At 41.0% G+C, this 23,882-nt stretch overlaps 3 protein-coding genes and 1 long non-coding RNA gene across 5 annotated transcripts in view; 2 read left to right on the top strand and 2 right to left on the bottom strand.

Moving 5' to 3' along the window:
• Window positions 1–23,882, bottom strand: part of Ten-a (tenascin accessory) — a 250,355-nt gene that overhangs the window by 201,521 nt on the left and 24,952 nt on the right. Inside the window, exon 2 of one of the 2 annotated variants that reach the window (XM_068295997.1) lies at window positions 6,237–6,324. The gene's annotated coding sequence lies outside the window, so the exon portion shown is untranslated. Of the gene's footprint in view, window positions 1–6,236; window positions 6,325–23,882 lie in introns of those variants that run through there. The other variant, XM_068296005.1, reaches the window with a different exon arrangement.
• LOC137587205 (uncharacterized) lies at window positions 8,478–9,271 on the top strand. Its single transcript, XR_011033890.1, has 3 exons — window positions 8,478–8,612; window positions 8,689–8,812; window positions 8,876–9,271. It is a non-coding gene; the product is annotated as an uncharacterized lncRNA (long non-coding RNA).
• On the top strand, window positions 13,062–13,748 carry LOC137585145 (proteasome subunit beta type-1-like). Its single transcript, XM_068300807.1, has one exon. It carries the CDS (start codon window positions 13,062–13,064, stop codon window positions 13,746–13,748), a length of 687 nt encoding a protein of 228 aa, XP_068156908.1.
• On the bottom strand, window positions 13,774–22,891 carry LOC137585178 (uncharacterized). The gene is made up of 6 exons (XM_068300852.1): window positions 22,757–22,891; window positions 20,629–20,791; window positions 20,191–20,561; window positions 18,450–20,139; window positions 17,813–18,403; window positions 13,774–17,766 (listed from the first exon to the last, which is right to left on the bottom strand). Exons 1-6 carry the CDS (start codon window positions 22,889–22,891, stop codon window positions 13,886–13,888), a joined length of 6,831 nt encoding a protein of 2,276 aa, XP_068156953.1. The 3' UTR covers window positions 13,774–13,885.

Genomic DNA, 23,882 nt, shown 5'->3' on the forward strand with positions numbered 1-23,882 from the left:
CCCTCCCTCATCTCGTGCTTCTCGCCTTCAAGTTCTTCGAGTGTATGCCTTCAACCATCATCAACTTCTCCTTCTTCACTCCTTATACTATGTGCCTTTAATTTAGCGTTTAAAGTGAGCACGTTCAAGTCTTTATCTTACTTAAAACAAACGAAATGAAATGGTAAAAGAAAATCAGATTTCAAGATGGCAATTTGTTTGAGTGCAACAAGAAATAGAATTGAGACTCAACAACAAAAAAGAAGGCCTGACAATCGATTGATCAGATTTTCGAGAGCAGCTTAAATTAAGTTGAACATTAAATATACCTCAAGAGCGCTTGTAAACATCAAAAATTTTAACCAATAGATATTAGATATTACAATAGAAGTTCTGATTGGAGGATAGAGGATTAGGAAACATCTAAAACAGTATGTGGTAAACCGTTAAATTACACATACTTCTTCTCTTCATTAATTCCACCTTGATATGTCTCATTAAGATGAAAGGCGTTGACATGTTTTGCTATTTCTGGACGTTTGATTAAAACACATACTCTTTCACACACACACACACACACACACACAAACTAGCGAAGCGCTTTCTTTGTGGTTGGCTGGTGCAAAACTGGCAACTGACAGTTGGTTTTGGCCGTTTTGGTCGTTCGTCGTGTAATGAAAAGTTCCAACTGATAGCAGCAGCGGCAGCAGCAGCAAATGGCTTACAAGATGAGTTGTGGTGGACTCAATGACAAAAAAGGCAACAACAAAAGAGTTGGCTGACATTTTTGTTTTTTTTTTTTTGTTCTTTCACCCACCTCTCTTTACTTTTTTGCAGCGTTTCAGTTTCATAGTTGAGACTAGGATTGAGATTGAGACTGAGACTGGGTGCCAGAGTCTAAGAGGAGCTGAACAAATAAAACAATGGAGCCACTGTGATGACTACAAAAGGCGTCACAAGCACACACACACACACTCACATACATACTGGGAAAAACAGAGAGACTTTCATGTGGCATTTAAATAAAGGAGCACTCCTAATAAGGCTTCCGCCTATTGTTATCGATGGTGAAGCGAGTCTGAAGCAGCTGCTGCTGCTGGGAGTGTGAGAAAAAAGGCAGCTGAAAAACATCATTTCCGGTTAATGGAAAGCATTTGTTTTAAAGTTTTAAACTCATAGATTAAAACGGGTAAATAACCCAAAAGGGTGAGAGAAAAAACAAACAGAATAATTAGCCAAATGACATATGAAAGTTTCAATTAGGCCAGTTTAATTAATCTGCCATGACAACAGGCAGGCAATTAACGGTTACAGCACAAAAGTAGGCAACACAATTGTGAATTAAGTACAGATAGCACAGAAGTCAAAGCCAAAGCAGCAACAGCAACTGATTAGCAACAAGAACATACACCTTTTTGCTGTAATTGTGGCTACATAACTCTCTTTTATGTAAAATCAGAAAGGGATATATTCCCCGCCCACGCCTATCTACGCACCCAACTGACACCTAAAGCCCTTACCCCACCCGCCCTTAACACCCACAGAGGGTTCCATAGAGCTAATGCCAATAAACCCAATAACAAAAGGGAGATGCAGATGCAAAGGATGCCAAATGCCAGGTCAAAGTGAAATACAAGCCAGCACCAACCAACTTGACTGGAACTGTTCCTACCTTCTCAGTCTGTGTGCATTAATGTGCAGCCATGTCACTGTATGTGTGCGTGTGTGCTAGTCTGCGAGTGTTTGTGTATACGTGAGATTTTGCAAAGACATCTGACACGGCGCCAGGACACTAGGCAAACCGAGGCATGAGAGGCATGCGGTATTTGTGTATTTGTATGAATGCTCATAATGCGCTGCTAATGCTAATAAGCATTTATATGAGTGTATGTGTGTGTGTGTGTATGTGTGTGTGTCTCTGTCAACCAGTGAGCCAGCATGCCAGCTTGGTGTGCTTACCGTAGTTATGTCTCGCTGTTTATGTGGGTGTTAGATTCCACCTAACAATTTCACCAGAAATTTTCGCCTCAATTTCTGCTTTGTCAAAAGTTAATGGCCCTCTAATAGTATGAGCCTTAAGTGACTATCACCCCAATATACAACATTTTTTGGAAAATATTTATTAAACGACATTTTTCCATATCTTGCTTAGATTATAGTTTTCAGACCCTATGAGGCGATTGTTATTTATTAGGATCGTTTCGGTTGCATTGAAAATCTTTCAAGCCAACAAACAAATCGTTAAAGTATTAAATGACTTAGCAAATTTGGAGAATTACCACCTAAATTTTTCATCCACATCCTTACATATATATTCAAAAGTGAAAGTTCACTTTTGAGCTCTTGCTTTTGGTTTTCAAGTTTAGGAACATGAGATTTTTTGCCACCGATGCTGTGTATATGCTTACATATATTTTAATCCTACTTCAGTTACAATACGCAGACATAACATATATACATATGTATGCATGTTGTATTTGTGTGTAGTATAGTTACATACATTTGTATGTATAGGTATACCAGCAGCAGCAGTGTCTCTCTGTGTCTCTGACTCTGCACAAAATTCGCCTTTAATGCGCTTCAAAATTACATTTTATTAACGCACGCACGCACACACACTTACTTACACACAGACACACACCTACACACACAAAGATAGAGAGAGAGAGACACACACTTGTCGTGTAGTTGGCAACACTTTCACTGTCTGGGTTGCCACCCCTTCCCCACTCCCAGCTAAAAAGCTCTCACCTATTCCCACATGCTCGCTAAACATTTATTTTGCTTGTTTGCTTGCTTCTCTCCCACTCCCTTTCCCTCTCCTCAGCCCCTGGATCTTGGATCACTTTATTGCAAATTTAAATTCTCATTACATGCCAAGGGGCTGATGGAAGGAGGAGAAGAGAAGAGGGGACCATAATGGTAGAAAGGGAGCCACCTATCCTCTATAATAATAACTTATCTAATGTGTCTGAGAAGAAAATTTGCAAGAAAATAATTTAATTATTAGCCTCAAAACAAACCAAATAAAAGGGGGGCAAAACAAAAAATGAAAAGAGCTTAAAAAAATGGGTTGTCGGGTTTCCCGTTTTTGTCTTGATTCTATTGCTTTGTTTTCGGCGTCATTAAAAAAATTTCGCACATAATAGTTCTTTCACTTCGCTTGCTGCTGTTGCTCCTGCTCCTGCTGCGGCTCCTGCTCCTGCTGCTACTCTTCGTATTATCGCATTACGTAATAGTTTTGAGCGCACTTGCTTGCGCTAATTAATGACGTAAAATATTTGTACTTCATCATCCACAGCCAGCCGGATAGAGGGAGGAACTAGTAAGAGCAGGAGCGGCAGGAGGGGCAAAACTAGGATCCCTTCCTTGCTCTTGGCCTAGACATTTTTGCATGTCGTCAATTATGAAAAGTTTTTAGCACGCCCTCAACTTGTCTCTGTGGTATATGTGTGTGTGTGTGTGTGTGGGACCGCTTCAACAAGTAGGATCTTATCTAAAGCGTTGCATACTTTTGGGCCAAGCGGCGGTATTCCACGTGTTTGCTCACGTGAAACGTGTGAAAATTGCCATTTTTCGCATTTCTTTTCTTTAAGCTATTTGCCTCTTCTAACAATATTTTTTTTCGTTCCACGGTACCCTGCAGTTCCTGCCCTAAGAAAGTATATAGGAATCATAACAATACGAATTGAATGCTGTCTCAATATGAAAATTATTACTTTGAATCATCAAGTAGCCCTTTCATTGGTTATCATTTTAGCTTTTAATTCCAGAATATTTCGCTGAATTAGTATCATGTCTTTGCAGGGTATTGTAAAAGTCATCCCGCCTGTAGAACACTTCTATTTTTGTTTTTTGCTTCAGCTAATCACCAAGCTCGACGACTGTGGCTTAAAGCCCTTGATCCTAGGCACCAGCGGACACACACACACACACATTGATTGTGTGTGTTTGAGGTGGATTTGACAGGGATTAAGGATAATGCCTTGCCAAAAGCTGAAAACCAAAGAGAGCACAGAGAAGATAGAAAGCACAAAGGGATGGATGGTGGGAGGCACAAAATGTAGGCATAGCCTAGATTTAGAAGTATACAAAAAAAGAAGGTTCCATCGAATTAGACAGATAATGCAAACTGATTTCAAGTAACGTACCCAGAAGGTGTTTTGAGTGCATGTGCCAGTCAGTTACTTTTAGAGATTAGGGAGAATGTAGAGGAAGGAAATTTCTCATTATGTTTTTGTTTATGTTTTCCCTATGCGCTAATATTTCAAGTAGTTTTTGTTTAATATTGATTTAATCTTGCATATAACACAGTGTAACAAAAAGTTATGTCATTTCAAGTGGTGTAAGAGATTGGTTTTCTGTGTTAGTTTCAAGTTAATTATGGGCCTAACTCAAAATTTAAAACTAAACACTCAATCAGGTCCATTAATCAATATTTAGTAAACAGTTTAATGAGGCAAGTTATTGGGGCTTTACTCTTTTCGTTTGATTCTTGGTTTTGTAGCATGGTGTAAGCCTGTCGACCTGTCTTTTCTCTCACAGACAAATTGAAATTGATTATGTGCGTACATTCGAACGACTTTTGTTGACAGTTCGCATTGTATGTAGAGTATAAAGGTACACACACAAGAGTGTACCTGTGGCATATGTCCTACGGTCACTCATTATCCTGTCTATCATTAAAAAGCCATGCGTATGAAAAAATGGAGTAGGCAACTACATACATACATGGAGGGAATGGCTTGAAGTTTATTTGCCCCTGACTGACCCACATTCAAGTGAGGGCACACGCAGACACAAACACACACACACACATACACTCATTATATACATACATTTATGTAATTTTGTTGTAATCATAACTGAGGCAATGAAGCATGCGATTTACCAAAGCCAAAACCATCATCAGATGAAATCATTTTACACTTTTTCTGTTTACTTAAGCGTAAGTCAACTTTATGAATGTCTGTGTGCGTGTGTGGCAAGAACTAAGACAAACACAAAATGTACTTATCCACACACACACACAGACACACAAGGAACGAGAGGGTATGGGTGTGCTTGTGTGGCAAGTGCACGTAGCAAAGTCACAAAATTGCAATAATTTTTGGTAAAAGTCGCCCTCGAAAACCGCAGCGTACGACAATTTTGGCATTTTCACACTTTATGCCATGGCAGGAAGTGAAATGGGTGAGTGAAACAGAAAGAGAGAAAAAGAGAGAGAGAGAGAGAGAGGAAGAAGAATGTTGATGGAAGGAAACCAGAAAAGGAACTACAGTGCACACGGCTTTTGCAATATGTATTGCGCAATATGCACCAAAAATTGACTTCTTCCCCTTCGCTCTCCCTCTCACCTCTTTCAGAAATGCGCCATCAAATATTCTCGCCTGGCTAGAGATTTCGTTTTCCATAAAGTTCAATAAATGACTCTCAAAAGCTCAACACCCCACATCCCCAGCTCGGTGAATGGAGGAAACCGCAAGAAAAGCAGGGTTAAAGGATTCGAACATGTGTCTGTGCGATCAAAGTGATTACAAAATGTTATTCACCATCAACTCAAAAACAGAAAGTTTCTCATTTTTCAAAGACCTGTCAACTCTGAAACGCTTAAAGGGTCATTTCGTAAACGATTAACTAGCTGGCGTTTCCACCTTTTACCCATTAGTTTAAGTTTGTTTAAGTTCTATAACTCATCTTAACTCTCTCTCTCTCTTTTCATAATTCCACCTCATAACTTAATGTGGCTCACACTTGCTACACATCTAACATTCAAACACATGTCTCTACCATGTCTGACTGACAAGATGCTTATAAAAAATAGAAGGGGTGGGTGGGGGAAACATCCAACCACCTTGGCTATGGCCACACCCAAGTGTCATACCTTCTCCAACTACCTTTCGCCCAATCGGCCCACTTATCAAATTCTTTCTGCTACTTTTACTAATCAAATCGAGCGCCAAGTCTATTGTTGGAAGTCGTGGATGGCGGCAGAAGAAGGCGGTGGGCTTGAATCAGCTCGGCTCAGGTGGCACTGAAATTTCTGGGCTACATGTTGTCCATGAAATGATTGAATGGCAACAAAATACAAATACCCTCCCCACACATCCACACACACACAGACACACCACCCCACACACACAAAAACGAGTGTAAGTAAAATCAAGGGCCGCGTATGAAATGACATGAAAAAATTTCTCCAACAAAAAAATATGTATATATATATTTGAATGAAATGAATGCAAACATCGACTTACCATAACCTTTTTCTTGATGTTTTTTCTTCTTCCTCTCCATGTTTAATACCCTACAACTGTTGGGGGTTAATGGGTATATAAGTGAGGCCTTAAAAGAGAGAGAAGATACATGGAATTGAGTTTAAAGTGTTATACTATATACAATTCGATTTGGAGTTGGTTGAAAGTAAAGTCAATAATATATCAATTGCTCGTGGTTTGAACGAGTTGGCATGCTCTGACAGTCATAAAGGGTATAGACAGTTTGGTGCGAATGGTGCTTTTTTCTGCTTTTCTAGTTGTTCTTCTTGCACCAGCTTCTTCTATCTCGTTGAGCGTCTGTCAGCGCTTTTCAAACACGTGATCGATCTTTAGGAAGCTGGTTGGGAATCTACCACCCACCCCTCCTCCCATCTGAATGGACGACACAGGCACGCAAGGATGAGGCAGTGAGGCAGTCAGACAGGGGTCGATGAAACAGTTGGTTGGAACGCTCTCAGGTGTCTTTTGAAGCAAGTTTTCGTGCCAAAGTTTGCTCAGCACAAACATCAAATGTTGCGCGAATATATGTATGCATGTGTATAGGTGAGCAGGTGTGTGTGTGTGTGAGAGTGAAAGAGAGCACGTATGTGCCTATGGAGAAAAGTTCCTACTCCTTTTCGCCTATATTATTAGTTTCCTTTCTTTATTTTTTTCTGTTGCTACTTGCGCCGCTTTTCATGTTGGCTGTTCGGTTTGTTTGCCTGTTTGTTTGCCTGCTTGTTTGTTTGAGTTGCTGTTAGAATTATTTTCTTTTTTTTTTTTTGCCTTTCCTGCTAACGCAAAGCCGCGCCGCACTGGCACACATACACTTACATATCCTAGGCATGTCCTTGTTTGCAAATACATATATATGAAAAACCAACAAGCATAGATTTAATGCAGCTTCGTTCTTTAGGTTCAGTGTGTGTGTTTTCCACCGTTCTTTGTTTTCCTTTGCCCCTCCCATCCCTCATCCACATTGTTATCTTGTTGTCGTTACTGCATTCTGGCCTAAGCCAAATCCTCTGTTTTGTCATCATCTTGACTCAAGCTCAAAAGCTTCGTTAAGTTGTTCTCTTATTTATTATTATCCGTTTTGCCCAACCCCCTCCCCCACTCCAGACACATGAGTGCCAAGCCCTGTGAGTTGGCCAAAAGATCGACCACATCCATCTATCAAATCTAGATTCGGCTTCAATCATGGTGGATCTTCATATCCCACCTGTAATTCCATCATCTTTCATTATTCCCTTCATTAGACAAACACACACACACAGACACACACACACACTTCTGGTTTTGCTGGTTTGCCCCTGGATTTAGTTACCACCTTAATGCTTGTATCCCTGCCCAGGTGAATGGTGTATAAACTTAATTGCGGAAATTGGGTTAAAAAAAATAAAAAAAAAAAAAAACAACAAGAAGAAAGAAGAGAAAACTTTGACACATGTGCGGGTTAAACAAATTTATGTAGTATGTGAGCGAGTGGGTGCCAGACAGAGATAGATAGCTAGAGAGTGAGAGGGAGAGACAGAGAGGGAGGCAATGGCGTTCATTGACTTGGCAAAAGAATGAAATGGAAATGGGAGCATGGCGAAAGTTTTCTTCTCTGTTTTTTTTCTTTCTGTTTTTTTTTTTGTTTTCCCGCTTTGCACACACACACACTTATAGCCACACCTACATACATACATACGTACAGTCGTTTGTGTGTGCCGTTGTAATGCAATTTTATTTCATTTCATTGAAGGCAAAAGTTTTCCCTTCATGAATTCTTTTACTTTACTTTTTGCCTTAACGTCGTGTGCGTACAATTCTTTCTTTTTTTCTCACCCCCCTCACTCCCCTCTCCTAACCATCCTCCTCTCTCTTTCACTCGCTCTCCACATGATTTTTTTTCTCCTGCAGAAGGGTCGTCTCCTGTGATGACTATGCCTAAGCCGCGTTATATGCAAATCTTTGATGTAAGTAATAATTTCCTTCCTCCGGCAAAAAGTTTTCGCGAATTGTAAATTATGTGGAATGTGGAATACAAATATATCTACATACATATATCTACATATATCTACATATATATCTACATATGTACATATATGGGGCATTAGTAGCAAAAGTTCGACAGTGATAAGTTCATTTTTACGTACAATATAAATTGAATTTTTTTGGTTTTTTGTTTCCAAATCCTAATAGGCCTTGCCTTCGAAATGTCATTCCATTTTTCAAGGCCCTAGACCCATTCCATACGGTTTAGTCAGTTTCTGTTCAGGGCTTGAACAGAGTACAACATTTGGAATAAAAATGTAAAAAAAAAATAAAATTAAATAAAATTAAATAAAATAAAATCAAAATTTTAAGTATAGTTTGGATAAAAATAAATAAGTAAATATCCTTTTTTTTTTTGTGTGAAATTCGAGAACTCCAAATGAAATTAATCCTTTTATTTATTTTGTCACAGTGAAGGATAAAAACATAATTATGGAATAGAATTTTAGAAGAATTTCGGTTTACGGTTTTATACTTCGCACATAGACATTAACTACCCATGGACTTTCACCAAGATTTTCTTCCAAAGATAAAAGGTAAGAATAAGCATTTCTTTTTGTTCTAGCCAAAAGATTTACTTTTCTTTTGAACTTCAACAGCGACCGTGACGTTTGACAAAATGGATCGAGTTTACTTTTATGGGAATAGAATCTTTATATTATTAGTGGACTGTATACGCTGCAATCCCTTGGCATATTAAAAATTTGCAACGCTGACGGTACCGGACATTCGACAGCCCGATGTCCTAGGATTGCGTCTGCTGCAACTCAGATTAGCCAATCTCGTTATGAGTAAAATGCAACACACAACGATATGTGCTATCTGTCTACACTCTGTTGATGCGATTCACGACATTATTTGAAATGTGTTTTATCAAATAGCCTAATGGTCACACACACACACACGCTCATGCTCACGTTCACGCTCACGCACACACACAGACCTCATGCACATGAGTATGTATGTATTTCGGATTAAACTCTCGAGAATTTAAAGGTTTTTATGTTTTAATGAGGGTGAAAGTCAAGAAATGTTTGCAGAAAAGAAGCCCAAAGGATCGCAAAATTGGTATCCCCGTTATTGTCATCAGGCAAACTTTGCTTTAGCCTACAAACTACCAATTTTTTCAGAAGAGCTGTCATTCCAAATTGTAATTGTATTCTCATGGCATACTCTTGTCAAATATAATTATTTTTTAGTGTTTCACTTCCATTGTTCCAAATACCTTGTAGAAACAGTGTTGCCAACTTTATGTGTTCTCATGTGTTTCCTCCAGTATGGCATCCACATTGACCAGATGTTGGCTCTAACTTTAGTCGTTTTTTTTTTTTTTTGTAAGAGACGTTCTCAAATGTGTAACATGACTTTTGCAAGGAAATTGAATTAAAGTGTGCGTTTAATTTAATTTCAATTTAAAGCTCTGAAATTTCGTTGAAATTTTTTGTGTTGTTTTTTCAAGTTTTTTCAAACACTCGAGTGTTGAATGTATATAAACGTATGTATGTATGTATATAACTGAACTGGGATTGGGTTGAGTTAAGTTGGTTTGCATTGCGGACTGTTGGGGCCTCTGTCAAGTGGCTGGGGCATTGGGGTAGTAGGTCCACAGTGGCTCGTATGCCCGTGGACATTTTCGCACTTGCATAACTTTGACGGCATTTTTGCAGCATTACAATTAACTGCCAGGCAAGTGCAGGCAGCTTGCCCGGCCAGCAGCCTAAAAGTATGCAACCGCACTTGCTAGCTTGGTCTCTCTTTCTCGTTCACTCTCTCTCTCTCTCCCTCTCTCTCTCTCCCTCTCCGTCTCTCTCCGTTGTGTGATGGCTCTCCCTTTCTATCTCATTCGCTCCCATATCCTAGGCATGTGTTTGTGCAAAATTTGTTCCATTTTACGCTTTCTACACAAAAACAATAAATCGCTCACAGCGTCACGTCAACTTTTCCTAATGCAGAGTTGAAAACGCGGGTCGTTTGGTGGGGTTTTCCCACCTACTTTCCCCCTCTTTCTATTTTCCTTCTTTTTTTACTCTTTGATACCGTGTAGACATAGGTTAGTGAAAGGTTATAATTGATTTAAGGCAACCTTTTGGCCTACATTCAAATTATTCGATAACGTTTTTAAATTGATGGCGACAGCGCCAACTAAATGTTAAAAGGAAGTCTCACAAATAATTATTTTTTCACGAAGGATATCACAAAGTCGAAGCTAAAAGTTAATGTGCGTGTACAGATTTTCATTGTTTTTTTTTTCCAGGATGTAACGGGATGCTGGGATGCCAGGATGCAGCGTGCAATTGAGGCTAAAGCCATTTCAACTGCCACTTGACTGAGAAATACAATAAGCACATTTCCCTCTTACATACATACATACATATGTACTTACATATACATACGCATGTATGTATGTATATACAAAAAAATATAACGTAAACGTATATATCCTGATATTGTATGTATACATAACAATATATGTATGTACATTTTTGTAACTTTTTTAGTATTATTGTTAAAGAATATAGAATCTAAAATTGCAATAACACGAATTTTACATGCCCTGGGCATAAATGATTTCTTATATATTTTTAAGTTTTCCAAACCATGTTGAAAAAATCTATTGCTTGTTCAAATTTTTTATCTCATTATTCTCCTAAGCTTCATTTTGTAAGAATTCAGGCCTTACAGTAGACAGATTTGCTTGTCTTGACAATTTTTAACAAATTATGCTCGAAAACTAAATAAGCCCATGCCACACTACAAATGTATTATAGTTGGGCGGAAATGCCACAAAAGTATGCTACACTTTTTTTTAGTAAACATAAAATCAATGCAAGATTATCTTAAAATCAGCATTGAATGATTGTGAATGATCTATGGCAGCAGCTGATGACGATTTCGTATAAATTCGTTTTTGCGTTTGGGTGCGAGAAACGAAAAGGAACAAAAGAAGCCAGGCGACTGCAAATCGATTATCAGCCTTCTTCCAGAATGACCTGTCTCCCAGCACGTGTTTTATGGGGCAACACACACACAATCACACATTCACACAAACACACTCAGAGAGAGCGAAAGAGAACGAATGTGGCAGCTATTTTAGAGGAAAGTGAGGAAACGTGATTGAAATTTTATCTTTGGTAAAAGAAAGCAAGGCAAAAACAAGCGAAAGAATGAAAAGAAAAAAAAATTCACACACACACACACACATACACACAAATCGAAAGAAATGTTTGCGAGTTTGAGTTTGGCTTTGCCACTCACCTGACCCAGCTTTCGGTTGCCATCTTTTGGTTCATCTGCACCTTTCTCTGCTTTTTTCTCGCTTTCTCTGTTTCACTGTACATATGTGTGTGTGTGTGTGTGTGTGTGTGTGTGTGTGTGTGTGTGTTTGGCTGTGTGTTATTTGCATTGAAATGTTGAGTAATTGGAAAACCAATCTGAAGCACATCCACTTCTTGTTTGGCATACCTCTGATGCTCGATTTTTTTTTTTTTTTTTTTTTTTTCCCCCAGAAAAACAAAAAATAAAAAATTCAGAGAAAAACGCCGTCACGACGAGTTCGAGTTGCCTCTGGCATTCCCCTAGAAAAAAATAAATTGTTTTTAAATAGCTTCACATCTCTTGTTTTGGGTTGCCATTTCCCCGACATGCCATCTGCTCCTCCCCTACTGCCTTTCTCTCCACTTTCCAACTCGTGCTTAAAAGCGTGCGCTTTGCATTTACGTTTACCTTTGGCTTTACCCAGTTTTTGCAGTGCAAAACACAACTGAAAACAAAACATTAAATATAATACATACATACAAATGGACGTATACGTATGTATGTACATACGAACAACAACAACAAAATAAAAGGAAATGCCTTACCCCCCTCTCTCAACAACATTCAACAACGCTTGGCGAAAAAAGCTAACAATGAACGCGTTTCCGGTGAAGCTTCCTGATTTCTCAGCTTATTTGTTTTCAATTTTATGTTGGGGGTTTTCGTTTTTCTCTCTTTCTTTGTCTTTTTTCTCTCTCTCTCTCTCTCTCTTTCTCTGGCTGTGTGACAGGGAAATTTATTTTGCATTCAGTTCTTTGGTGTCACGGAAATTGTCTCAATATGTCGTAAATTATTGACAATTTTTTATTACTCTCTGTTTGTTTATTAATTTTTGTGTGAAAGAGTTAAACTAGTGTTAAAAGCATTGGTGATAAACTACACCGATGACAAAACGCCAGACAACAGAAATGGTGATGAAACAAGCTGATAGCAGAGATGATGAAAGAGTAAATGAAACAGTTGCAGATTGTAGTTGGTATGGAAATGAAAAGTGAGTTGAGCTAATTAATTAGCAGAACGACTCTGATGACTTAGCTTAGTTGGAGTGACATAAAAACTCACTAGAAAAGCATTAACGCCATGCAGCTTTGAATCTACGATTCAGATACTTCTTTCAAAAAAACAAAAACAGTACCAGACTTTTCCATCCGTTGTTGAGAAACGAACTGGACGGGTCACACAGTGGGAGTCTTGCCTAGACGAAATTGTCTGAACTTGAAAATATAATTGTATTTCTAAAACAACAAACAAACCTTCCTTTGCTATATATTTCGAAGTAAGGAGTTTAAGGCTATGCTTCAAACATTCAGTATCTCTGAAAACGTCTACAAAGCAAGTTCTATAAAATAGAAACAAAATATATGTATATATTTTATAATAATAATTTTCATTAAGAATTTCCGAAATAGTTACTCGGATATATACAAGAATATTATATACAATTCATAAACACAGAAACATTTAAGAAATATGAACGGGTTCGATGATGCTGATTTCTTTACTAGAGCTGACTTGCCTGTCATTCAATCACAATCCTACGATCCTTACGAATGCAATGGTGGCACTATAATGGCCATAGCTGGGGAAGATTTTGCCACGATTGCTGGTGATACCCGATTGATGAATGAAGATGTTTTATGCTCACGCAACCAAAACAAACTCTTTCAATTGATGCCATTGACTGTTATGGGTTCAGTTGGCTGCTGGGCCGATGCTTTGGCCGTTGTTAATGTGGTCAAACAGAATATACACATGTATCAGATAAATAATTCGAAAAGAATGTCAACCGATGCATTTGCTCAGATGCTGTCGATAGTGTTGTATTCGCATCGTTTCTTTCCCTATTTCGTGTCGAATATTGTGGCTGGCATTGATCGGAACGGTAAGGGAGCTGTTTTCAGCTATGATCCCGTTGGACATCATCAGCGTAAGGCATACGAAGCAGCTGGAACTGGTTATAAACTAATACTCCCAGCAATGGACTATTTGATAAAAAACCTAAAGGAACCTATAACCATCAAAGATGCCATGGACATAACAGCCAATGTAATGAAAATAGCTGATGATAGAGATATTTACACTGGCGATTCGACCATAATGTATATCATAACTAAAGACGGCGTTGAGGCTAAAGAAATGGCCATGCGTAAAGACTAAATAATAAATAAAGTAACAATCGATATCAGCATTAACCATTTCAAAATTTGCATTTATTTTGTGCGTTTCGTAGAATATGTATAAAATTATTCATAAAAATCTGTTGAAAGTGAGATAGATAAATATCCTCAGTTCAATTAACATGGTCGTCTGGTTATGCACCGCGGCTGGCCGTAGGGATAGCTAGTATTAACCATTTGGCAAGGGCTACCAGGTGATCGACGTGCTGTGTCCCTATTCGCACTACGCACCGGTTGAGGAGTTTGTAGTGATTCATCATTTCCTTGGACAGGAGAATTCCGTCCTGTTCGTGGTGATCTTATTAGCTCATCGAATGGAACATAATTTTGCATAGAATCGAATCCGTGATAGGTGTTATTTGTAGCTTCGCCATTGCCTTGCATATTATCATAAACATTCTCGAGAGTCGGATCATAGGATGGGGCATATGACGGTTCAGTAACGTCTGTGATAAATACATTGCCCTTAGAGTGTGCCGATTGTAGTCCATCTTGCGAATGGTGATATGATGGCAAATTGTTAGTCGGGCTGTTATCCACATCGTAGGTAATTGTAATCAACTGTTGATCTGGTCCCTGAACAAGGTAACCTACTCCTGGACCCCCATTCCGCCCTGGCAACGAAGGTATCGGTATATTCTGTTGCCCATTGGAGTCCGTTGGCTTAATATAGATACGAGTGACCGATGACGATGTCTTCACTGTAACTTCCTGAACTTCATCAACAGCTGGACTGACAGACTGACCCACTGTCCCACTGTCATTCAACATGGATGGGGCACTCTCATCGGCCAATTGATCTGAAGGTGATTGTTTAACCATACGTCTTGTAACCTTTTGTTCAGAGCTAACGTGATGTATGGAAGCCGACGATTTGGCTGTCACATCAGCAGCCAGTGAAGGCATGGTAATATCTTCAAGGTTTTCAGGTCGAGAAGTCATTCTGTTATCCGTGCGACTACTTGAAGTATAAAAATCTGGTTGACTTATATCCTCCAATTGTTCATTGGGCATAACCGAATCAATTCTTCGTAATGAACTTCGACTTCGCCCTTTAGCTGGCTCTGTTATGTCATTCAAATCCTCACCGGGCATGGTTAATTGATGGCGACGTGGCGAATACGATATATCTTCGTATGATGGCATGGTAACATCTTCCAGTCGACTTGAATTTGTATTATCTGTCCTAGTTTGATTGTCATAGAGCTCCTTAGCAGAACCACATTCACAATTGTTTGAACCCTCCGGAGGATCAAATGGGGCACTAATATTCTCTATTTGCTCCGAGGGAAAAGTATGAGCGGCCTGCGATTGAGCTGGAACGCTAGAGGTGACCATTGAAGGGGCTGAGATATCAGAAATTTGCTGCTGCTGCTGAGACACAGATAAGCAAGGAAAACTATGATTCCGTCGTAAGGACGACATCGTGACATCTTCTAAACGCTCATTGGTGACCGCCTCTTTCTTAGGAATTTTTGGTCTACGACTTCCGATACTCATTTCCATATTAGGAGCACTAACATCATCTAAACACTCGCTCGGCAGGTTATCTGGCATTGAACGTTGCCTTCGCAATCGATTCACATCGTACGATCCCCCATTGACAGTTTGATGCTCGTTAAACAGAGAAGTGACTCCGCCAAATGATGGCATGGTCACATTTTCTAAGCACTCATCTGCTATTCTGGTGCTAGCTAATATGGGAGTTGGTACTGATGCGGAACGCTGTTGTCGTTGAACGCAAGGATTAACAAGTCCTCGACTGCGCGATTTATTGCGCTGCCCAAATCCAGCTCCAGAAACACCACCAAACGAAGGCGCTGTCATGTCCTCTAGGCATTCATTAGTGGCTGGTCCACGTCTCGAACTAAAGTATGATGGAGCCGATTCATCGCAGATGTTTTGCAGAGGCATTGACCGCTGCCACCTTCCTTGCCCTCTACCTTGAGAAGCACCTGAAACTCCACCAAACGAAGGCATTGTCATGTCCTCTAGGCACTCATTAGTGGCTGGTCCACGTCTCGAACTAAAGTATGATGGGGCCGATTCATCGCAGATGTTTTGCGAAGGCATTGGCTGTTGTGCCCTTCCTTGTCGTCTACTTTGACCAGCTCCTGAAACTCCAGCAAACGAAGGCACAGGCATATCTTCTATACACTCACTTGGCATAGGATCCCTGGCAGTTCTTGTTGAGCTAGCGAAAGACCTGGGTCTGCGACGCAATTGCGACGTGCCGCGTTGTGGAATACTCCTTGCGAAAGACGGTGCAGTCACCTGGTCCAAACGTTCACTTGGTAAAGTCACTTGTTTCCTAGGTGCACCCGAAACGTTCCCAAACGATGGCATTGTCATATCATTTAGGCATTCATCAACCATAGGTCCAGGACTTGAACTGCCAAATGATGGTGCTGTTATGTCGCCAATGTTCTGCGACGGCATAGATTGGCCTTGTTGCCCTTGTCGAGGACTTCTAGCTCGCGAAGCTCCTGATATTCCACCAAATGAGGGCATTGACATATCTTCTAAGCACTCATTTTCCTGAGGTCTTCTAAATGATCCCGGCCTGTTTGAAATATTTGCCTGTCTCCTGGGGCTTCTTGCCCTTGAAGACGGCGTTGGCATATCATCCAAACATTCATTAGTCATAGGGTTTCTACCGGAATCACCGAAAAATGGCGCCGATATGTCACGTATATTTGTTGAAGGCATAGATTGCTGTCGATCGCGTGATGCACTTTGCCCAAATGATAGTGGGGTAACATCGTCCACGCATTCACAATCCGATTCTGGTGCGAAGGATGGCTCACTGTTGGGACGACGACCGGAATTGACACTCGATATGTCTCTGAATGTGGGCATTGACATGTCATCCAGCTGCTCATTTGTTGAGCATGGCAGAACTCCTCGGCCTCGTCGAGAACTTGCAGCACGTGACATACTTCTTGCAAACGTTGGGGCACTTACTTCATTCAGACACTCACTAGGCAATGTCACTTGTCTTCTAGAATTGTTCGAAGATTCAACAAAGGATGGCATTGTCATGTCATCCAGGCATTCACTCGCTGTAACGTGTCTTCGATTTTGATTTCCAAATGATGGGGCCGAAATGTCGCGTATATTTTGCGTTGGCATCGAAGCTTGTTCTCTCGGCGAATATCTGGGACGAGAAGCTCCTGAAATACCACCAAACGATGGCATTGTCTGATCCTCCAAACATTCATTGGCAACTGGGCCAGAGCGACCAGAACTATTAAAAGACGGTGCAGATATTTCGCCAATATTCCGAGATGGCATTTCCATTTGTTGTCTTTGTTGAGTTCTTCTCATTGTTGATGCTGAAACTCCACCAAATGAGGGTGCAGCAGTAGTACGTTCTCTGGATGTGTAAGCGAAAGTTGTTCGACGGGAAGGATCTCTGGACATACTTCTTTCGAATGTCGGGGCACTAATGTCTTCCAAGCACTGACTGGGCAAAGTATCTTGTCTCCTAGATACACCCTGTGAAACACCCAATGAAGGCATGGACATATCCTCCAAGCATTCAGTGGGTATAGTTCTATGACCAGAATCGGGAAAACAAGGAGCAGATATATCCTGAATGTTTTGTGATGTCATTTGGCGAGTCCTAGCTCGAGATTGTCTAAATGAAGGCGATCGATCTTCTATGCAATTCGTCGCAGTTGGACGCCGGCCCGAACTACCAAAGGATGGAGCGGAGATATCGTAAATATTTTGCGACGGCATGGAAACCTGTCTTCTTTGCGAACTTCTACCCCTGGAAGCTCCTGAAACACCACCAAACGAGGGCATTGTCATGTCTTCTAGGCAATCATTGGAAACTGGTCCACGACCAGAATCACCAAAAGATGGAGCGGAAACGTCACAAATATTTTGCGAGGGCATGGAGACCTGTCTTCTTTGCGAACTTCTACCTCTGGAAGCTCCTGAGACACCACCAAACGAGGGCATTGTCATGTCTTCTAGGCAATCATTGGAAACTGGTCCACGACCAGAATCACCAAAAAGATGGAGCGGAAACGTCACAAATATTTTGCGAGGGCATGGAGACCTGTCTTCTTTGCGAACTTCTACCTCTGGAAGCTCCTGAGACACCACCAAACGAGGGCATTGTCATGTCTTCTAGGCAATCATTGGAAACTGGTCCACGACCAGAATCACCAAAAGATGGAGCGGAAACGTCACAAATATTTTGCGAGGGCATGGATACCTGTCTTCTTTGCGAACTTCTACCCCTGGAAGCTCCTGAAACACCACCAAACGAGGGCATTGTCATGTCTTCTAGGCAATCATTGGAAACTGGTCCACGACCAGAATCACCAAAAGATGGAGCGGAAACGTCACAAATATTTTGCGAGGGCATGGATACCTGTCTTCTTTGCAAACTTCTACCTCTGGAAGCTCCTGAAACACCTCCAAACGAGGGAACTGACATGTCTTCTAGGCATTCATTGGAAACTGGTCCACGACCAGAATCACCAAAAGATGGAGCGGAAACGTCACAAATATTTTGCGAGGGCATGGATACCTGTCTTCTTTGCGAACTTCTTCCTCTGGAAGCTCCTGAAACACCACCAAACGAGGGCATTGTCATGTCTTCTAGGCAATCATTGGAAACTGGTCCACGACCAGAATCACCAAAAAGATGGAGCGGAAACGTCACAAATATTTTGCGAGGGCATGGATACCTGTCTTCTTTGCAAACTTCTACCTCTGGAAGCTCCTGAAACACCTCCAAACGAGGGAACTGACATGTCTTCTAGGCATTCATTGGAAACTGGTCCACGACCAGAATCACCAAAAGATGGAGCGGAAACGTCACAAATATTTTGCGAGGGCATGGATACCTGTCTTCTTTGCGAACTTCTTCCTCTGGAAGCTCCTGAAACACCACCAAACGAGGGCATTGTCATGTCTTCTAGGCAATCATTGGAAACTGGTCCACGACCAGAATCACCAAAAGATGGAGCGGAAACGTCACAAATATTTTGCGAGGGCATGGATACCTGTCTTCTTTGCAAACTTCTACCTCTGGAAGCTCCTGAAACACCTCCAAACGAGGGAACTGACATGTCTTCTAGGCATTCATTGGAAACTGGTCCACGACCAGAATCACCAAAAGATGGAGCGGAAACGTCACAAATATTTTGCGAGGGCATGGATACCTGTCTTCTTTGCGAACTTCTTCCTCTGGAAGCTCCTGAAACACCACCAAACGAGGGCATTGTCATGTCTTCTAGGCAATCATTGGAAACTGGTCCACGACCAGAATCACCAAAAGATGGAGCGGAAACGTCACAAATATTTTGCGAGGGCATGGATACCTGTCTTCTTTGCGAACTTCTTCCTCTGGAAGCTCCTGAGATACCTCCAAACGAGGGCGTTGTCATGTCTTCCAGGCAATCAGTGGAAACTGGTTGGCGACCAGAGCTACCAAAAGTAGGAGCAGAGATTTCGCCTATATTTTGAGAAGGCATAAATTCCTGATAGTTTCTGCCTCTGGATACTCCCGAAATGTCACCAAACGAAGGCATCGACATGTCCTCTAAGCAATCATTATAAGCTTGTCCTCTGCCAAATGATGATGGTGTGGAGAATGCTTCTGACTTTCGAGGGCTTCGATAAGCTCCCGAAACGCCAGCAAACGACGGCATTGACATATCTTGCAAGCACTCACGATCTGCGGTTACACCACGTGCCGAACTTGCAAATGATGGCGCCGACATTTCACTAATATTTTGCTGCCTACGTGAATAGCCCGCCTCTCGCGACATTGTTCGATTAAAGGATGGCGCTGTGACATCATCTATTTGATATTCACATTGCATAGATGACATCTGAGGCCTGTTACTAAAAGTAGGTAAAGTCATATCAGTCAGACACTCATTGGTTTCGATTAAATATGGTGGAGTTATGTCAGAAATATCTTGAAATGCGGCATTCCCTGATTGCGGAGAGTCGCTATAGGCAAATGATGGAGCGCTGACGTCAGTTAAGCATTCGTCGGTTGCAAATCTGTGTTGCCCTATCCGTGTGCTCATCGTAGGTGGTAAAGTATCGTCACGAAACGATGGCATGGTGATTTGATCCAAATTTTCCGATTGATCCATTAAACTAAAATTAATACGACGTCCGGCAGGACTTGCATATGGGGCACCTGATGTCATTGGTGTACAATCCAAAGGCTGAGCTCCCATATCGGTGGCATTAAAGAAACTGGGTGGTTGCACATCATCCAAATGCCGTTGATCGTTCAAAACAGTACTTGTCTCTTCTATCTGACTCGTAACACTGCCGCACGGATCACAATGCGTGGTGATCACTTTGCGCCGGTTCGTTTGCACGCCAGAAGACTGAGTGAAAAGAGAATGGAACCATTTGATAATCAAACCAATTATACTCACAAGTGGTCCTCGGCTAGTTGATTTATTTCCACATTTATCTGTTTCATTGCCCATTGATTGCATCATTTGATCTCCTCGGGCAATCCGTTCTCGCAAGCTATTAAATCGACTCACAATCTCATCATAGATGGTATCCACATAGTTTTTACTCTCTGTACTACCAGCTGGTGACGAGGTGTCGCAGAGCTGCTGTTGCTGCGGTGATGCATCGGCCTCGCACTCTGCCGTAAAGTGATCAGACGGCATGCTCACATCTGCCAGGCATTCTTCAGGCAGATTACTTAAATTAGGTGCCGCCGGTAAATCATAAGCTTGACGTCGTGGTTGATTGGCCTGACGGAATGTTTCCATGGCAGCGGCATTAGTGTCATCTTAGAGTAAGGGCGGCATTTGTTAGAATATCGAAAAGTTCTAATTATTTTTTTTTTTTATACAAACATGTCATATCACGAAACATTCGCGGATGTTGCCATTCCTCTCTTCCGGTAAGACCAAATTCACTGGGATCATATTGCCTAGGCTGTCCGCGAAAGCCAGGACGCAAATGCTCCGGAGTGTTCACCAAATCATGTCCCGGTGGACAAGCCATTTCAACTTTTGACTATGAATAACGTTTAAATTTTTAACACATTTCAGTCGATTTTCTGTTAATATTATTGTTACCGCTGCACAGTGAAAGTTCCAGAGATGGTAAAATGGAATTCCTTTAGTTATTTGCCACCACTTTTAACTCACCTCATCTAATATAAAACCAAACACACCTAAAATTTTGACGAGCCTAAATAAATACAATAATTCTGAAATAAAACTTTAATATATCTGACATATTTTTCATCCGACTACTCAGCAATTCTTATAATTTCTCTCACACCAATATGCGATACAATGCGATTCTTATTCAATTAAACAATTATGCAAGCTCATTTGAGAGCATCACCACTTCCACTTTTCACTTCCTATGAACTTCCGTCAAGCAGGGACAGAGACAGGTGGAGAGAGAAAGAGAGACATTGAGTGAACAGATGCAATTAGCATTGCGCATAGTAAGTAGTTTTCATATACATATTTTGCTCCCGTTTTATTCCCCCTGTTTGGTTTGTTTCAATTCGTTTTTCTTCAGCTTCATTGGCTTACGGATCTGATCTGAATATGGGTACGGGATATAGGGTATCGTTATGGGGTCTAGGTGTACGTTTTCTGGCCGCAAGTCGCGTCACACGAAAACCGAAATGCTTTCATTTCCGCCAAACACAATTGCATCATTAGCGATGCAATCTCCGTTACTTAACGTAACCGCAACATGCCGGAAATGAAATCCAAGGCAAGCTAAGCCCGCTAAACTTTGCACGGTGAACGACTCGACAAGTGAGCGGCAAGCCGAGAAAAAGGCTGGCAAGGAACACAAGCAAAAAAAAAAATAGCACTAAGAAGAAGAAGTGAAAGAAGGAAAGATGACGTCGCCGTGTGGCATAGTCACATAGTCGTAGTTATAGTCAAAGAGCAGTCAAGTCCGCGTCTGAGTGAAACGACGGATACGGGTGTATGGGTGGCTGGTACGGAGAAACCGAGAGAGTCAGAGGGGAAGGATAAAGGAAAACAACCGGAAAGCAAACGAAATGATGCTGCTGCGTACAAATAATCGAATGAAGCAAAAGCTAAAGCTAAAGCTGAAGCTGACTTTGTTTGTGGCCAGCCAGGACCAGGATACAGCCCGCAGGACACGCAGGAGGACAAACGATGATTACGCCCGGTGCCGCTTCATTTAGCTTTGGTGTTTGCCCCAATGGAGACAGAGACAGCGAAATCTAAGGACAGGGAGTGCGAGTGGGAAAGAAACACAGTGCCACTTGCAAATATTTGACTTAAGCTTTAGAAAACACACACACACCCACACACCCACCCACACCTTAATAGCTCTCCCATATGTATGCGAGAAACGGCCAACGAGGGTCGAACAAAGAAAATCATTATTTGATGGACAATAAAACAAAAAATTCCAAGCCATAAATGTTTTGAAAGGGTTTCGTATTTGCCTTTAAAATGTCTACTTGTTTCTGCCGCAAACCGTCTTCTTTATTTCGTTTTAAACATTTCCCATTTCTTAAGTATTTCTTCACAAATTCAATGGAACGATCGATCGATACAATCGATATGAAGGCAACCAATTTCCAATTTCAACTTATTCCCCTTCAATACAAATGGGAACTTTAATTGAAAGCAAAACTAGAGTGTTTGAAAGAAATTTATTCAATTTTGAAGAGTAATCGTTTAGAACCCAATGGAAATTGTTTCACTGTAATTTCCACGGTATCTTTAATATTCAGATTCTAACAAATTCTCCATTCTCGCCTCGCTTTGACTGCCTCCCATATGTCCGTGGGTCCATGTGGATGTGTGTGTTACCTTTAAATGGAATGTTTGAGGCATGTGGATGCAATCAACTCGTGCTCCAGCAGCCAGGTATTTGCATATGCCTTACCTCCACCAACTCTAACTCCCAGTCACATACAGATCCGCACATCCCTTTGCCATTTGCTCCATCCACCTATTACTCCTACTCTCTTACTCCACCCCTAACAAACTGCTTCTCACTCTTCTTGTTGTCACTTTTCGCGCCGCTTTGTGCCGCATTAATGCGCATATTAAAATGGACGACGACGGCATGCAAACTAATGTCAGCAGAGCACAACTTGATATTCATATAGGTAGGTGGGTGGGTGGGCGCTTGGTTGGTTGGTTGGCTGGTTGGGTGGTTTGATGGTTTGCTTTAGGGTATAAAGCGGGCAGTCAGCTGCCACCCAGCCGGAGGAACACAAAAGCCTTGCCTCAAGGCTACCAGACAATTTCGTTGTATGGGCCGAAGTTCGACGAACGTTTAGCTTGCTTACTTTTCAATTTGCTTATGGCTGAAGAACGTATGGTAAACGAAACGAAACTGGAACTAGAGCTCTACCCCAAAATGCAATGAAATAATACAAAAGAGTAGCCACAACCGCAAGACGCAGACACTATGTTTTCTAAAGGCTTAACGAGAGACAGGGAGAGCGAGAACGAAAGCCTAACCTATGCAAACATGGCCCAAACAGCGATTAGGGCGAATGTATCAAGAGTTCACGGCTTCTTTTAACCAAAGGTTACAAAATCGCTGTTATGCCTCATCAAAGGTACATTATGTACATATGTTTTGTGTGTGAAATGCAAAATTCTACAAAAGCAAACAACGACAAGAGGGCAGGCACGTAAGAAATTTGAAATTCAAATCAAATTAGATGAGAAGGGAACCAAAAAAGAAAAATAAATACATAACTGAAATAGTAACTGTCTCTAAAGTCATCATGTGTGTAAGTCCGCCTTTCGTCTTTTGATTTTCCTTGAACAAACTAACCAAAATATGGATCTCAGGTAAAATGTGTCATACATAGAAAAGTTATCTCTGCCAAGAATCAAAAGGTTGAGAAATGATTTAAAAACAACCTTAATCTAGTTAGTTTTGCTTTCTAAATAATCAATGTGTCTAGATCGTAGTGAGGTTTTATTCAGTTTTACATTTTACATTAACGGTTGTACACGGAAAATGTTTAAGCGTAAATAGAACTAACAAAAAATTTATCGTTTCCAATTCACACTTACACTTATATTAGACACCATACTAAAACATCCCTAAAATGGTCTCATTAGTGGCATTAGCTACT

The sequence above is a fragment of the Drosophila tropicalis genome, unplaced genomic scaffold (assembly GCF_018151085.1).
Source record: "Drosophila tropicalis isolate 14030-0801.00 unplaced genomic scaffold, ASM1815108v1 contig_158, whole genome shotgun sequence".
NCBI classification, from domain to species: domain Eukaryota; kingdom Metazoa; phylum Arthropoda; class Insecta; order Diptera; family Drosophilidae; genus Drosophila; species Drosophila tropicalis.